This window comes from Anabrus simplex, chromosome 1, assembly GCF_040414725.1.
Source record: "Anabrus simplex isolate iqAnaSimp1 chromosome 1, ASM4041472v1, whole genome shotgun sequence".
Taxonomy (NCBI): Eukaryota; Metazoa; Arthropoda; class Insecta; order Orthoptera; family Tettigoniidae; genus Anabrus; species Anabrus simplex.
Genome location: NC_090265.1, coordinates 1,363,187,552 through 1,363,203,888, shown reverse-complemented (window position 1 = coordinate 1,363,203,888; position 16,337 = coordinate 1,363,187,552). Strand labels below are relative to the sequence as shown.

Here is a 16,337-nt window from a genome sequence, read left to right as displayed (position 1 = left end):
GATCTCTGCACATGGTTATGAGGGTGTTTAGAGGTTGTAGTAAGGATGTAAAGGAGAGTGCATATAAGTCTCTGGTAAGACCCCCAACTAGAGTATGGTTCCAGTGTATGGGACCCTCACCAGGATTACCTGATTCAAGAACTGGAAAAAATCCAAAGAAAAGCAGCTCGATTTGTTCTGGGTGATTTCCGACAAAAGAGTAGCGTTACAAAAATGTTGCAAAGTTTGGGTTGGGAAGAATTGAGAGAAAGAAGAAGAGCTGCTCGACTAAGTGGTATGTTCCGAGCTGTCAGCGGAGAGATGGCGTGGAATGACACTAGTAGACGAATAAGTTTGAATGGAGTTTATAAAAGTAGGCAAGATCACAATATGAAGATAAAGTTGGAATTCAAGAGGACAAACTGGGGCAAATATTCATTTATAGGAAGGGGAGTTAGGGATTGGAATAACTTACCAAGGGAGATGTTCAATAAATTTCCAATTTCTTTGAAATCATTTAGGAAAAGGCTAGGAAAGCAACAGATAGGGAATCTGCCACGTGGGCGACTGCCCTAAATGCAGATCAGTGTTGATTGATTGATTGATTGATTGATTGATTGATTGATTGATTGATTGATTGATTGATTGATTGATTGATTGATTGATTGATTGATTGATTGATTGATTGATTGATTGATTGATTGATTGATTGATTGATTGATTGATTGATTGATTGATTGATTGATTGATTGATTTGCAGATCTGTTAATAAGGCGAACTTCACTGTGACTATAGAACGACAGCGAAGCAGTTGGAGATTGTTTATGGTATCTAGCCTTAACAAATAGCTGGCGCAGACTTAAAATTCATGCATTCTAACATTCCTTTTTCAGTCAAGAACATAATTCTGTACACGTTTCGGCCCAAGTCAAAGAAGTCGAAAAATGATTTGTCCAGTTAGATCGGAGAAATTGCACACTATACGATGACGATGTTAGGACAGCGTAATGCCAACAGAGAATGTTATAGTTCTTGGAAATAACTAAATGTGTATGCAATGATCATATTTTGAGGTCGAATACTGCAGAAATTAAAAATTATTGGACACGTACTGAAATGTGAGGAAAGTATTCCTAAAAATATGACCCACATTTTAATACATAAGTTTACTGTATAATTATGCATTTCCCATGAATGGGTCTGTTTAACTAAGCAGAACTCACCAAAGACGTAGAAAATGGATGGCCACCCCACAGTGCTGGCCAACAGTCCTGATATGGGTAGCACCAGAACGGTGCCCACATTGCAACCGGAGACAGCGAAGGTGGCCAGTCTACTTCTCTCTAGGGGTGGCGCCCAGCGGGACCAGACGTGGTTGATAGAGGGCATCACCAGACCCTGAAAATGACATACATTTGATATTTCTTTGTTATTACTGTATTTTCTGTTTAGATACAACAAAAGTTTGTTTGATCACTGGTTGCGTGTGGTTTTGCGTGTGTATATCCTTGTATGAAAACAGTTCAATAATCTGTGTTACTGTGGCTTTATTTATTTTTTAGCGTGTCTCGGGCACTAATAATAATAATAATAATAATAATAATAATAATAATAATAATAGGAGCCTTCGTGGCTCAGGCGGCAGCACTTCGGCCTCTCACCGCTGGGTTCCGTGGTTCAAATCAAGGTTACTCCATGTGAGATTTGTGCCGGACAAAGGGGAGGCGGGGCAGGATTTTCTCCGGGTACTCCGGTTTTCCTGTCATCTTTCATTCCAGCAACACTCTCCACTATCATTTCATCTGTCATTCATTAATCATTGCCCCAGAGGAGTGCGACTGGCTTCGGCAGGCGGCACAATTCCTATCCTCGCCGCAAGATGAGCGCTTCAGTCATTCCATCCCTGACCCGGTCATTGACTGGAAAACAGGTTGCAGGTTTTTCAATAATAGTATATTATTATTATTATTATTATTATTATTATTATTATTATTATTATTATTATTATTATTATTATTATTATTATTATTATTATTATTTTATGTTCCACTAATTACTTTTACGGTTTTTGGAGTCACCGAGGTGCCAGAATTTCGTCCCACAGGAGTTCTTTTACGTACCAGTACGCGTATATTTTTCAACACGAGACTGTCGTATTTGAACACCTTCAAATACCACCGGATTGAGCCGAGATCGAACCTGCCAAGCTGGGCTCAGAAGGCCAGCGCTCTTCCGTCCGAGCTACTCAGCCGGGCAATAATAATAATAATAATAATAATAATAATAATAATAATAATAATAATAATAATAATAATAATAATAATAATAATAAACCAGGAGAAGAAAATAGTATGGCGACTTATAGATATTCCACTTCAAGTTCAAAATTCAACAGTTTAAAGGATCATGTCATTTGTTCCAAGCATGTTGTCATTGAGGTTATTGTATATTAGCAGCTGTTCGCCACGTTTACAAGTTAAGTCTTCCCTGATGTAACCTCACTTTCCCATATTCTGTTTGTTCCGGAACACGCCGATTCCAAAGTGTTCCTGGAAGATCGTAGCAGTGGTCGTGGTAGTAGTGGTGCTGATTATTATTGCACTAAGAGAATTACAACTTGACAACCATCCTTTCTTAACATTAATCACGAGGAAAATGGAAGAGGTTGAATATTTCGAAAAATAAAGGTATCGGCAAAATGGAAGGGTCACGAAGGGCATGAAAATTAAAGACTCCCTTGGTCTCTCAAACCTAATATCGTCGGGGTCGAAAGATAACAAGATTTGATCGAAGATGGTCGGATAAGAAAAATAAAAGTGAGGAGCCTGACAAAAGTAACTTAAAGTAATGCCAGACTCAGATAGGGTAACCGTGGTCGCTAACCCATGCTCCCAAGTTGAGAGCTCCTGGTTCCCCCCGTTTAACCAGTTCTTGCGACAGAGGGTTTCACTTTAGAAATTTATGTTCCACACGCAACAAATTGCACCAGAGTATTATAAGGCGCCTATATGTGAAAGTGGAAATGGCTCCGTTAATTAGCCTACAAGAAATTCTTTATCTCAACATTTGAAGTTGGAGTTTGTAACCAAGCATTTCATTTCTGTTGATGCAATTCTGCTTTTGATATGTGGAGGCGTTATTCTCAAGAGATGGCGAATGTTATTTACTGGAAGTGATCTTGTATATCCTGCTACCAGTGCCGGATTAAGGTGTTTGGGGGCCCTAGGCTATTTAAAAAAAGTGGGGTCCCTTCTTCGTAACATCACGTAAGGCTAGCATACTGAAGTCGTTATAGAACTACTTCCACTTAAATTGATGAATAGGGAACTGTTGAAATAGACTACAATTTTTCTCTATTCTTCATGGTAATATTTCATAATGCCAAAACATATTTTACATTTGTCTCATTATCACTATCAAACCGACATAAAAACAGAACTTACGTTTTTTGGCACCACTAGGATATTTTCTATCCATTTTACAAGAACATTACAGTTGTAACTTACGAATGGTTCAATAATCAGAGGTGAAGTGGAAGTTCTCTTCCTGATGCAAAGATATAGTATAGCATGTGCATTCCACCATGCTTCCCCTGTCCCCTCCCGTTCACTTCCTAGACCTCTTCCCCCTTCCCCCTTTGCCCGTACTCGCAAGCTGCCAAAATAAATTTTCGTCAACAATAACCTTTAAATAATTACAGTGCGTAAGTAGCGAGGATTCGTGTCCCGGACGGTAATTGATTCTAGCAGTGATGAAATACCAATGCGGACAGCTGATAAGGAAGGAAGGAAGGAAGGAAGGAAGGAAGGAAGAGTGCGTGTTTGATATTTTGCGAGCGTCAATATTCATATACATCCACTGAGGTGGAGCAGCAGGCCTTTCTATACGATTTTAGGTTCGGCCCAAAGGGCCGGGGCCCCTTGGCACGCGGGGCCCGGGACTGCAGCCCCTTTAGCCCCCCCGTTAATCCGGCCCTGCCTGCTACATTCCACCCTGTCTCATTCACAGCTATGCTGATCTGCTTGGTGTGATTGATTGGAGTTGCACTGTACGGATGTAAAGTAATCTGTAGCAGAAAACTACGAACTATGCAAAACATTAGGTAGCGCTCGCGGCGGGGGGGGGCAAGATGTTCGTATTCGTCTTGATACACACTTCTTCATACTAGCAACCACCACAGAAACATGCTGTAATGAATACTCTCCTCTACACAGTATCTGTGCCATAAAAGTTATCCCTTTTTATTTAATTTGCTTTACGTCGCACCGACACAGATCTCATGGCGGCGATGGGACAGGAAAGGCCTAGGAACGGGAAGGAAGCAGCCGTGGCATTAATTAAGGTACAACCCCAGAATTTTCCTGGTGCGAAAATGAGAAACCACGGAAAACAATTTTCAGGGCTGCCGACAGTGGGATTCGAACCCACTATCTCCAGGATGCAAGCTCACAGCTCCGCGTCCCTAACCGCTCGGCCAACTCCCCCGGTAAAATTTTATCAGTAAAACTGTGCTTAATGTACAGGTGGTGCCGACTCCAAATAATTGGGAAAAGGTTAGGAGGAAGAAGGTGGTAATGATTCCTATTACTAAGCTGTGGCCTAACTGACTCACCTCCAGTAGACCCTCGACAATTCTTATGGCTATGAGAATATACACGCTTATGTTGGCCAAGGGTGGTGTAAGTAGAGTGAGCAGCGCTGTGCCAGCTATCCCCATTCCGAAGAGCTTTGTCCCTCCAACCCGAAGTGCCACCCATCCTCCTGGTAACTGAGACGCCGTGTAGCCGTAAAAGAAGGAGCTCAAAAGAAGACCTTGGATTCGGGAGTCCCAGTCGAAGTCAGCTGCTGTCTGTAATACACAAGAAGAACATCAGAATGTTTTAATAATAATAATAATAATAATAATAATAATAATAATAATAATAATAATAATAATAATAATAGATTTGATCGTAAGGAAAAGTCTCTTCCTAGAATACAGTGCTTCGATGAAATAATCATTTGGGGGTAGTCCTTGGGTTTTACTGACACCAGCTTCAACATAAATCACAAAATAAGTACATTTTCACACCTTACTGCTTATTCTTCTACCGCCGGGATGAGTAGGTCAGATTTTCTGAAATCAAGTTGGCGGGTTCGATCCCGGCTCACACTCCTCGCACCCAGTATGTATGAACCTACACATCAACTCTTCTCTCTCATCCACATAGCAGCTAAGGTAAGACTGAGGATCGTCTTCAACAAAACAACGTTCACCACCAACATTAGAAATGCACCCAACTCGATTCCACTGGAGGACTTCGTAATAATACAAAGGACTAGCTCTTTCAGATTCCTCGGAGAATGGATAAACTCGAACATCAGTGAGGAGTTGGCTGGGAACAAAAGTGCATCAGTAGTATAATTGGACAGTTCTAGCGCCACCTCCACCTCAGGCTCCCAAATGCCTCCTCCACCTCCTCCGCCGCCTCCTCCTCCGCCGCCGCCTCCGCCTCCGCCGCCACCCGCGGGAAATTTGAATTTTGGCGCGAGATTTGAATTTGTAAACAAAGCCACGTGCTTTTTGACAGCTGTCATCGACAACAACGCATCGCTAACCTCACTGCTGCCATCTTGACGGGCCTAAACCTCACTAGTGCCAACTTAACCTAACTAGCGCGAGGTAAACAAAGCCACGTGTTTTTTGACAGCCACGTGCTTTTTGACAGACAACAACGCATCGCTAACCTCAGTACTGCCATCTTGACGGACCTAAACCTCAGTAGTGCCAACTTAACCTAACTAGCGCGAGGTAAACAAAGCCACGTGCTTTTTGACAGCCACGTGCTTTTTGACAGATTTGTAAACAAAGCCACGTGCTTTTTGACAGACAACAACGCATCGCTAACCTCAGTACTGCCATCTTGACGGGCCTAAACCTCAGTAGTACCAACTTAACCTAACTAGCGCGAGATAAACAAAGCCACGTGTTTTTTGACAGCCACGTGCTTTTTTGACAGCTGTCATCCGCCATCTTTGAGCACTGTGCTGCCCTCTATATCGCAGTAGCTGCAAAATTCATCACCTGTCATCGGCAGTGCTGCCATCTTGACGGGTCTAAACCTTAGTGCTACCAACTTAACCTAACTAGCGCGAGGTAAACAAAGCCACGTGTTTTTTTGACAGCTGTCATCCACCATCTTTAATCTATAGAGCACAGTGCTACCCTCTTTAGCTACTTACCTTTGAAATGTGGTGGCGGATAATTTGAAAAATGCTTTTTTGACAGCAGCCATCTTGCATCGCAAACCTCAGTGCTGCCCTCTTTAGCTAGATACCTGTGGTGGCAGACAATTCCACGTGACAGCAGCCATCTTTAATCAAGAGAGCACCGTGCTGCCCTCTATGTGGTGGTGGTAAATTCCACGTGGTCTTGTTTGGAAACAAACTCACGTGCTTTTTTGACAGCCGTCATCCACCATCTTTAATCAACAGAGCACAGTGCTGCACTCTATGTGGTGGCGGTAATTTGAAAAAATCTATGTGCTCTTGTTGGGAAACAAAGCCACGTGCTTTTTTGACAGCTGTCATTCGCCATCTTTGAGCACTGTGCTGCGGGCAATTTCGTCAGCTGTCATCCGCCATCTTTGAGAACAGTGCTGCACTCTATGTGGTGGTGGCAAATTCCAAGTGCTTTACAAACCTATGCGCTTTTCTGACAGCCGTCATCCGCCATCTTTGAGAACAGTGCTGCCCTCTATGTAGCGGTGGCAAATTCCAAGTGCTTTACAAACCTATGCGCTTTTCTGACAGCCGTCATCCGCCATCTTTGAGAACAGTGCTGCCCTCTATGTGGTGGTGGTAAATTCCACGTGCTTTACAAACCTATGCGCTTTTCTGACAGCTGTCATCCGCCATCTTTGAGAACAGTGCTGCCCTCTATGTAGCGATGGCAAATTCCAAGTGCTTTACAAACCTATGTGCTTTTCTGACAGCTGTCATCCGCCATCTTTGAGAACAGTGCTGCCCTCTATGTAGCGGTGGCAAATTCCAAGTGCTTTACAAACCTATGTGCTTTTCTGACAGCTGTCATCCGCCATCTTTAATCACCGTGCTGCCGGGTGACGGCAAATTCCACGTGCTCTTGTTTGGAAACAAAGCCATGTGCTTTTTTGACAGCTGTCATCCGCCATCTTTAATCACCGTGCTGCCCTCTATGTGGTGACGGCAAATTCTACGTGCTCTTGTTTGGAAACAAAGCCATGTGCTTTTTTGACAGCTGTCAACCGCCATCTTTAATCACCGTGCTGCCCTCTATGTGGTGGCGGTAAATTCTACATGCTTTACAAACCTATATGCTTTTCTGACAGCTGTCATCCGCCATCTTTAAGCTGTAAATCCCCGATCCTCATGTTAGAAGTTGTAAAACAGATTCTTAATCCGAGTTCTTTGACGTCAGGAAGGGCAACCGGTCGAAAACAATAGTGTATGATGTAAGAGGCTAGATACTGCTAGTTTTGCGTCAGGAAGGGCATCCGGCTGTAAAACAATAGTTCGTGATACAGTGATTTAAAATCTAGCTGTAAAACCCCCGATACTCATGTTAGAAGTTGTAAAACAGATTCTTAATCCTAGTTCTTTGACGTCAGGAAGGGCAACCGTTCGAAAACAATAGTGTATGATGTAAGAGGCTAGATACTACTAGTTTTGCGTCAGGAAGGGTAACTCAACAAATTCTTGCGATTTAAAATCTTAGTTTTGCGTCAGGAAGGGCATCCGGGTGTAAAACAATAGTTCGTGATACAGTGATTTAAAATCTAAGAAGACCATCTAGCTGTAAATCCCCGATTCTCGTGTTAGAAGTTTAAAACAGATTCTTAATCCGAGTTCTTTGACGTCAGGAAGGGCAACCGGTTGAAAACAATAGTGTATGATGTAAGAGGCTAGATACTGCTAGTTTTGCGTTAGGAAGGGCAACTAGTCTTAAAACAAATTCTTGCGATTTAAAATCCTAGTCAGGAAGGGCAACCGGTAGTAAAACAATAGTTCGTGATACAGCGATTTAAAATCTAGCTGTAAAACCCCCGATTCTCGACAGATTCTTAATCCGAGTTCTTTGACATCAGGAAGGGCAACCGGTTGAAAACTATAGTGTATGAGGTTAGATACTGCTAGTTTTACGTTAGGGAGGGCAACTCAACAAATTCCTGCGATTTAAACACATTTTTATTCCCAAGAGAATCGAACCCGTGACTACCGGGTGAGAGGCATGCATACTGTAGGCTATGGGTTTGTTCTACAGTCCTTGAAGTTGTATCAGAGCGAGCCGCGGAATGCGTGTGTTAGCTGAAATTGTACACGTATCTTCCTGCTGTAGTAGTAACCTTGAACGAGGACACTGCATGCTGATAAGCGGCTTGTAACTAGCGAAGGTCTTCTTAGCTGAGTACCATTCAAGCTCTTAAAACACAGTACTAATTAAGGTTGTAAAATATTCTGAAATAGTCCTCCTCTGTGGTGTAGTAGTTAGTGTGATTAGCTGCTACCCTCGGAGGTCCGAGTTCGATTCCCGGCTCTGCTACGGAATGTGTAGCATTTAGCCTATGTAAGTTCCTAACGTAAACTATTATGATTGTACGGAGAGGTTAAAACACATCAACAGCCCTTACTTAATGCTGGCTTTCTTGCACACCCCGCCTCACACCATAGTTTTACGACCGGCTGCCCTTCCTGACTAGGATTTTAAATCGCAGTATACGCGATAAATTTGTTGTAGCGGGTTTTATAACTAGATATCCCGGTACCGACACATAGCCTACTCCCGCTGAAGAAGCCTGCACAAGGCTTATTGCCTCCATCCGACAAATGAATCACCGTCAAGTCTTGTACTCAAAAAATCATTTTCGAAGGAGTCTGCACAAGGTTTAACGCCCCCATCAACAGCCCTTACTTAATGCTGGCTTTCTTGCACACCCCGCCTCACACCATAGTTTTACGACCGGCTGCCCTTCCTGACTAGGATTTTAAATCGCAGTATACGTGATAAATTTGTTGTAGCGGGTTTTATAACTAGATATCCCGGTACCGACACATAGCCTACTCCCGCTGAAGAAGCCTGCACAAGGCTTATTGCCTCCATCCGACAAATGAATCACCGTCAAGTCTTGTACTCAAAAAATCATTTTCGAAGGAGTCTGCACAAGGTTTAACGCCCCCATCAACAGCCCTTACTTATAGCTAGCTTTTTTGCACACCCCGCCTCACACCATAGTTTTACGACCGGCTGCCCTTCCTGACTAGGATTTTAAATCGCAGTATACGCGATAAATTTGTTGTAGCGGGTTTTATAACTAGATATCCCGGTACCGACACATAGCCTACTCTTACCAAAGAAGCCTGCACAAGGCTTATTACCTCCATCCGACAAATGAATCACCCTCAACGTCTTGTACTCAAAAAATCATTTTCGAAGGAGTCTGCACAAGGTTTAACGTCCCCATCAACAGCCCTTACTTACTGCTAGCTTTTTTTTGCACACCCCGCCTCACACCATAGTTTTATACGACCGGCTGCCCTTCCTGACTAGGATTTTAAATCGATATCCCGACATAGCCTACTCCTACCGAAGAAGCCAGCTTAACACCTCCATCCAACAAATGAATCACCCTCAAAAACTCTTCAATCATTCTCGCTACTTCGGAAGATAGCGGGTTCGAACTAGAAGCCGTAAAAAATAGCAAATGCTAGGCGAGGGGCCTGCGCGATCGTCATTACATGATCTAGCTAAATGTAGTTTTAGCCCAATACCTTTAAGTGCCTACAGGTAAGGAATACCGCGGATGTAGCTTAGTACCCTCCCGTTTATGTCCAGAAGTCGAGGATCGCGCGCTAACTTTCCAAGGCTCGATCCACTGCAGAACTCTTAAATTCTGACACCTCGGCATCAACAGGAGGTTCGATTCCGGCTTAAATACGTCAGCCTGCGGGACTACAGGAGTGCTCTTGTTGCATAAACACTTCGTTCCGACTGTACTGCAGTTGTCAGCGATTTTCACATCCGCTTGGTAACAAGCAGCATATTTACTCGCTGCAGTCTGCGTGAAGTGCTCACAGTTCTCTGTATGCGTTTATCACGTACACATCTCCCGTCTAAGTACTGTCTGCTGTGAATATTATTCAGCCTTTATCTTAAGGTAAGCTAGAACTGTTAGTTACTGTCTGCAAAGCAACTTCTACGCTAGGTAATAGACATCTACATTCATATATGTTTGTTCTTTTCTTTTAGGTACCGTTCGAGTTACAGGCTTGAAAGTACGCATTTTATTCATCCGAGTAACAGTCTGCAGCACATGCATTTTTAAGGTATGTTTTCGAACTTTGAGTTCTAAAGATAACTAGGCTAGCTGATACACCCTACACTACATTCATATATGTTTGTTCTTTTCTTTTAGATTCGACCAGAATATTATCATTCGAGTTTCAGGCTTGAAAGTACGCATTTTATTTATCCGAGTAACAGTCTGCAGCACATTCATTTTTAAGGTATGTTTTCGAACTTTGAGTTGTAAAGATAACTAGGCTAGCTGATACACCCTACACTGCATTCATATATGTTTGTTCTTTTCTTTTTAGATTCGACCACAATATTATCATTCGAGTTTCAGGCTTGAACGCACGCATTTTATTCATCCGAGTAACAGTTTGCAGCGCGAAGATTTTAAGGTATGTCTGACCTCTATTCGTTGAAACTTGGTTTCTTCTAAAACATCGTAACTTTAGTCGTTCTCTTCAATCCTCATGCTATAGACGAGGTTAATTTTATAATTTCAAACACGCGCATAGCTATGTCTGACCTCAGCAGGCTGAAATTTGGTTTCTTCTAAAACATCGTAACTTTAGTCGTTCTCTTCAATCCTCATGCTATAGAGAGGTTAATTTTATAATTTAAAACACACACACACACATAGCTATGTCTGACCTCAGCAGGCTGAAACTTGGTTTCTTCTAAAACATCGTAACTTTAGTCTATTGACAAATAGTTATTTTCTTTAATCTGCATGTCATAGAAGAGGTTAATCTTATAATTTCAAACTCACAGCAATGTCCGACCTCAGCAGGCTGAAACTTGGTTTCTTCTAAAACATCGTAACTTTAGTCTATTGACAAATAGTTATTTTCTTTAATCTGCATGTCATAGAAGAGGTTAATCTTATAATTTCAAACTCACAGCAATGTCCGACCTCAGCAGGCTGAAACTTGGTTTCTTCTAAAACATCGTAACTTTAGTTTATTGATAAATAGTCATTTTCTGTAATCCTCATGCTATAGACGAGGTTAAATTTATAATTTCAAACTCACAGCAATGTCTGACCTCAGCAAGCTGAAACTTGGTTTCTTCTAAAACATCGTAACTTTAGTCTATTGATAAATAGTCGTTCTCTTCAATCCTCATGCTATAGACGAGGTTAATCTTATAATTTCAAACACGCACGCATAGCTATGTCTGACCTCAGCAGGCTGAAACTTGGTTTCTTCTAAAACACCGTAACTTCAGTCTATTGACAAATAGTTATTTTCTTTAATCTGCATGTCATAGAAGAGGTTAATCTTATAATTTAAAACTCACAGCAATGTCTGACCTCTATTCGTTGAAACTTGGTTTCTTCTAAAACATCGTAACTTTAGTCTATTGATAAATAGTCATTTTCTTTAATCCTCATGCTATAGACGAGGTTAAATTTATAATTTCAAACACGCACACATAGCTATGTCTGACCTCAGCAGGCTGAAACTTGGTTTCACTAAAACATCGTAACTTTAGTCGTTCTCTTCAATCCTCATGCTATAGAGAGGTTAATTTTATAATTTAAAACACGTACACACACATAGCTATGTCTGACCTCAGCAGGCTGAAACTTGGTTTCTTCTAAAACATCGTAACTTTAGTCTATTGACAAATAGTTATTTTCTTTAATCTGCATGTCATAGAAGAGGTTAATCTTATAATTTCAAACACGCACGCATAGCTATGTCTGACCTCAGCAGGCTGAAACTTGGTTTCTTCTAAAACATCGTAACTTCAGTCTATTGACAAATAGTTATTTTCTTTAATCTGCATGTCATAGAAGAGGTTAATCTTATAATTTAAAACTCACAGCAATGTCTGACCTCTATTCGTTGAAACTTGGTTTCTTCTAAAACATCGTAACTTTAGTCTATTGATAAATAGTCATTTTCTTTAATCCTCATGCTATAGACGAGGTTAATTTTATAATTTCAAACACACACATAGCTATGTCTGACCTCAGCAGGCTGAAACTTGGTTTCTTCTAAAACATCGTAACTTTAGTCTATTGATAAATAGTTATTTTCTTTAATCCGCATGCCATAGGAGAGGTTAATCGTATAATTTCAAACTCACAGTCATGTCCGACCTCTATAGGTTGAACATCGCAACTTTAGGCTAATCTCTATTGGTTGTTCTCTTTTCAGATGTTTCCCTGCTCGCAGTGTGATATAACTTTTACAAGAAGAGATGCCCTTACACGGCATTTACAAATCAAACATGGAGAAGCGTCTACGTTCACCTGCGAGCAGTGTGAGGCATCGTTTACAAGGCGAGATAACTTCATGCGCCATATGAAATCAAAACACCCTAGCATAACATCTGCTTTATGTGATGTTTGCGGGCTGTACTTCGCTAATGTAGAGCAATACCAGGCTCACTTAGCAGAGGTACATCAAATATCTACTTGCCCTCAGGTAGTAGTAGGGAAAAAGCGTGCAGCTACTGATGTAGCTGTAGAAAGTACTAGTAGTAAAAAACCTAGGAAAAATGAACTTCAAACTATTCACTGCGAGCACTGTAACACTGATGTACCATCTTCGCATTTTCAGGGACACTTACGGAGTAATGCGCATAAAAATAATGCGTGTAGAAGTGGTAGTAACGCAAACATCGAGGAAATTAATACAGCATTTGAAAGTAGGATTGCTAGTTACCGAATTCGCACCAGTCAAAAGTTTCAGAACACTTCAAACTTTTTAAATCGCGTTCAACCGGATGTACAACAGCTTCTTGCTAAATCTTTGTCCAATCATAGTTTATTTAAAGTTAATTTTGAACTTTTCGCCTTGTACATTAAAAGCACGGATGAATCCGAAATAACGGACATTAAATCATTTAATACGAAGAATTTTGTCATAAGTGAGTCGACTAATTTTGGTGATGTACTTAGGGATGTCTTATTTCAACTAAGAGCGAGGAATTTCAGGAAAAGGAATCAGGCTGGGCTTTAGTTGAAATAATGTATCTAGAAGTTAACATCAATAAGTACAATCCTATGCGTGGATCTTCGCACATCGAGCTGCCGACATGGATTCAGCAAAGAAAAGCTGTTGTAAACATCCAAAACAATGACGAAGCATGTTTTGCATGGGCGGTGATGTCGGCTTTAAATCCTGCTAAATCGAATGTAGCGAATAGAACATCATCATATCTACACTATTCAACGCAACTAAATTTCGATATTATAGAATTTCCTGTGCAGATAAAGGATATTAAGCGCTTTGAGGAACTAAATAACATTAGTATTAATGTGTATAGTGTAGAGAAAAAGTCTGTAGTAGGTCCTCTGTATTATACATGTCATAAGAAGAGTTCTCACGTTAATTTACTCTATATTGAAAACAGTGAGAATAGCCACTTTTGCTGGATAAAAATCTGAGTAGACTTGTTGGCAGTCAGTTATCCAAAGAAAGGTGTAAAAAGTGGCTATGTGATGGATGCTTGCAGTATTTTAGAACTGAAGATCAGTTAACGAAGCATTCCAAGAATGACTGCAATCATGTACGTACAGAGATACCTACTACAGGCAATAATGTTTTAAAATTTACAAATTTTCACAAGCAGATGTGGGTACCGTTCGTGATTTATGCAGACTTTGAAGCCATCCTCACGCCATGCAACACATGCTCACCTAATCCTGACAACTCTTTCACTAATACTACGCACATGCATGTCCCGTATAGCTTCGCGTATTACATCAAGTGTAGTTACGATAGTACGCTTAACAAGTTAGAGCTGTATCGAGGACATGATGCTGCTAAAGTATTTTTAGAAAGACTTGAAAGTGATGCAGTTCGTCTCGGTCGTATTCTGAATAGTAATATTCCTATGAAGCCACTCACCGAAATTCAGTTAAATGATCATGAACGTGCTACAAAGTGTAGCATTTGTGATGGGGAATTTTCCGAAAATGACCCTAAAGTTTTTGATCATGATCATTTAACTGGTTTCTACAGATGTGCCGCTCATTATAGCTGTAATCTTAAGTATAGAGTTCCTAAATTCATCCCTGTAATTTTTCATAACTTATCTGGTTACGACTCTCATTTCATCATTTCACAATTTGGAGCTTCAGATGAAAAAGTAGATATAATCCCTCAGAATAAAGAGCGGTACATTGCGTTTGCAAAGTCTGTAAAAGTAGATGCTGAGCATTCTATAAAACTGAGATTCCTTGACTCGTTTCGCTTTATGGCGAGTAGCCTCGATAAACTTTCTAGTCATTTACAGCCTGAACAATTTACAGAAATTCGACGCGTTTTCCCCGAAGAAGCGCAGTTTAATTTACTTCGGCGTAAGGGTGTTTTTTGTTACGAATATCTCGACTGCTTAGACCGCCTCGAAGAACGTGCCTTACCATCGAAACAATCCTTTTACAGCTCGCTGAATTCAGCAGATATTAGTGATGATGACTATTTACATGCGCAACATATCTGGGAGCAGTTCCACATTCAAACGCTGGGTGAATACTCCGATTTATATTTAAAGACAGATGTACTTTTGTTAGCTGATGTTTTTGAAAATTTTCGCTGTGTTTGCATGAACACCTACAGCCTTGACCCATGTCAGTATTTTACTGCACCTGGGTTAAGTTGGGACGCGATGTTAAAATACACGCGTGTGAATTTGGAACTGCTAACCGATATCGATATGGTGCACTTTATAAAAGCATCCATTCGAGGCGGTCTGAGTCAGTGCAGCGGACGATATTCGAGGGCTAATAATAAGTACATGCCGAGTTTCGATTCTAGTCAGGAATCTCAGTATATCGTTTATCTGGATGCTAATAATCAGTATGGGTGGGCGATGAGTCAGCATCTACCGGTGAGTGGTTTCCGCTGGCTGACGCAGTGCGAAATTGATGCTTTACAGCTACACGCCCTAGGCGATGAAGCTGATAAAGGTTATTTCCTCGAAGTTGACTTACAGTATCCTAAAGAGTTACACACTTCTCATAATGACCTACCGTTCTGCCCTGAAAATATGAAGTCCCCGTACATTGCATCAACGACGAAAATGCTCATTGCTAATTTATGCGATAAATCTAAGTATATCATTCATTACCGAAATTTAAAACAGTGTTTGCAGCATGGTTTGAAGTTATCCAAAATTCATCGTGTACTAGAATTTAATCAGTCACCGTGGCTAAAGCCATATATCGATCTGAACAATAATTTAAGAACGAATGCGGTTAACGAGTTTGAAAAAGATTTCTACAAGCTCATGAATAACAGTGTGTTTGGTAAGACTATGGAGAATGTTGACAAACGCGTTGATGTAAAATTGATTACAAACTGGGATAATATTAAGAAAAGGTATGGTGCTAACTATTTAATAAGTAAACCAAATTTCCACAGCTGCACCATCATACATGAGAATTTAGTTATTATACAGATGAATCGTGTCAAGGTTAAGTATGACAAACCTACCTACGTCGGCTTTGCAGTACTTGAATTGGCTAAAACACTCATGTATGAATTCCATTACGATTATATGATGAAGAAGTACGCGCATAATGCGCAATTGCTCTACACAGATACCGATTCGTTTATTTATCAAATCAAAACTGATGACTATTACAATTATATAAAGCCTGACTTGGGTAGGTTTGATACAAGTAACTATCCTGCAGATAATCAATATCATCTACCGCTAGTGAACAAAAAGGTTCTAGGTAAAATGAAAGATGAATGTGCTGGGAATATTATCGATTCATTTGTAGGTACTAAATCCAAGTCATATTGCATAAAACTCTTAAATGAATTACAAATAAAAAGATTGAAGGGGGTTAAAAAGAATGTCGTTCAGAATCAGCTAAGTTTTGAAAACTATAACAATTGCATTAAAAGTAATCCACCTGTTTTGCATAAGCAAATGTCTGTCATTAGAAGCAAGAAGCACCAGTTGTACACACATTTAATTAGTAAGGTAGCCCTTAATAGCGATGATTGTAAACGGTTTGTCATTCCAAATTCTACCAACACGCTAGCCTGGGGGCATAGTAGTATTGATAAGTACTACTTTACATAAA

At 40.7% G+C, this 16,337-nt stretch overlaps 1 protein-coding gene across 1 annotated transcript in view; it reads right to left on the bottom strand.

Annotated features, from left to right (window-relative positions):
• The window catches only part of LOC136878850 (vesicular glutamate transporter 1), a 246,398-nt gene that overhangs the window by 66,991 nt on the left and 163,070 nt on the right, over positions 1–16,337 (bottom strand). Inside the window, exons 6-7 of the mRNA XM_068225767.1 lie at positions 4,592–4,828; positions 1,203–1,377 (exon numbers count right to left, since the gene is read on the bottom strand). Of these exons, the coding sequence (XP_068081868.1) occupies positions 1,203–1,377; positions 4,592–4,828 (412 nt within the window). The remainder of the gene's footprint in view (positions 1–1,202; positions 1,378–4,591; positions 4,829–16,337) is intronic.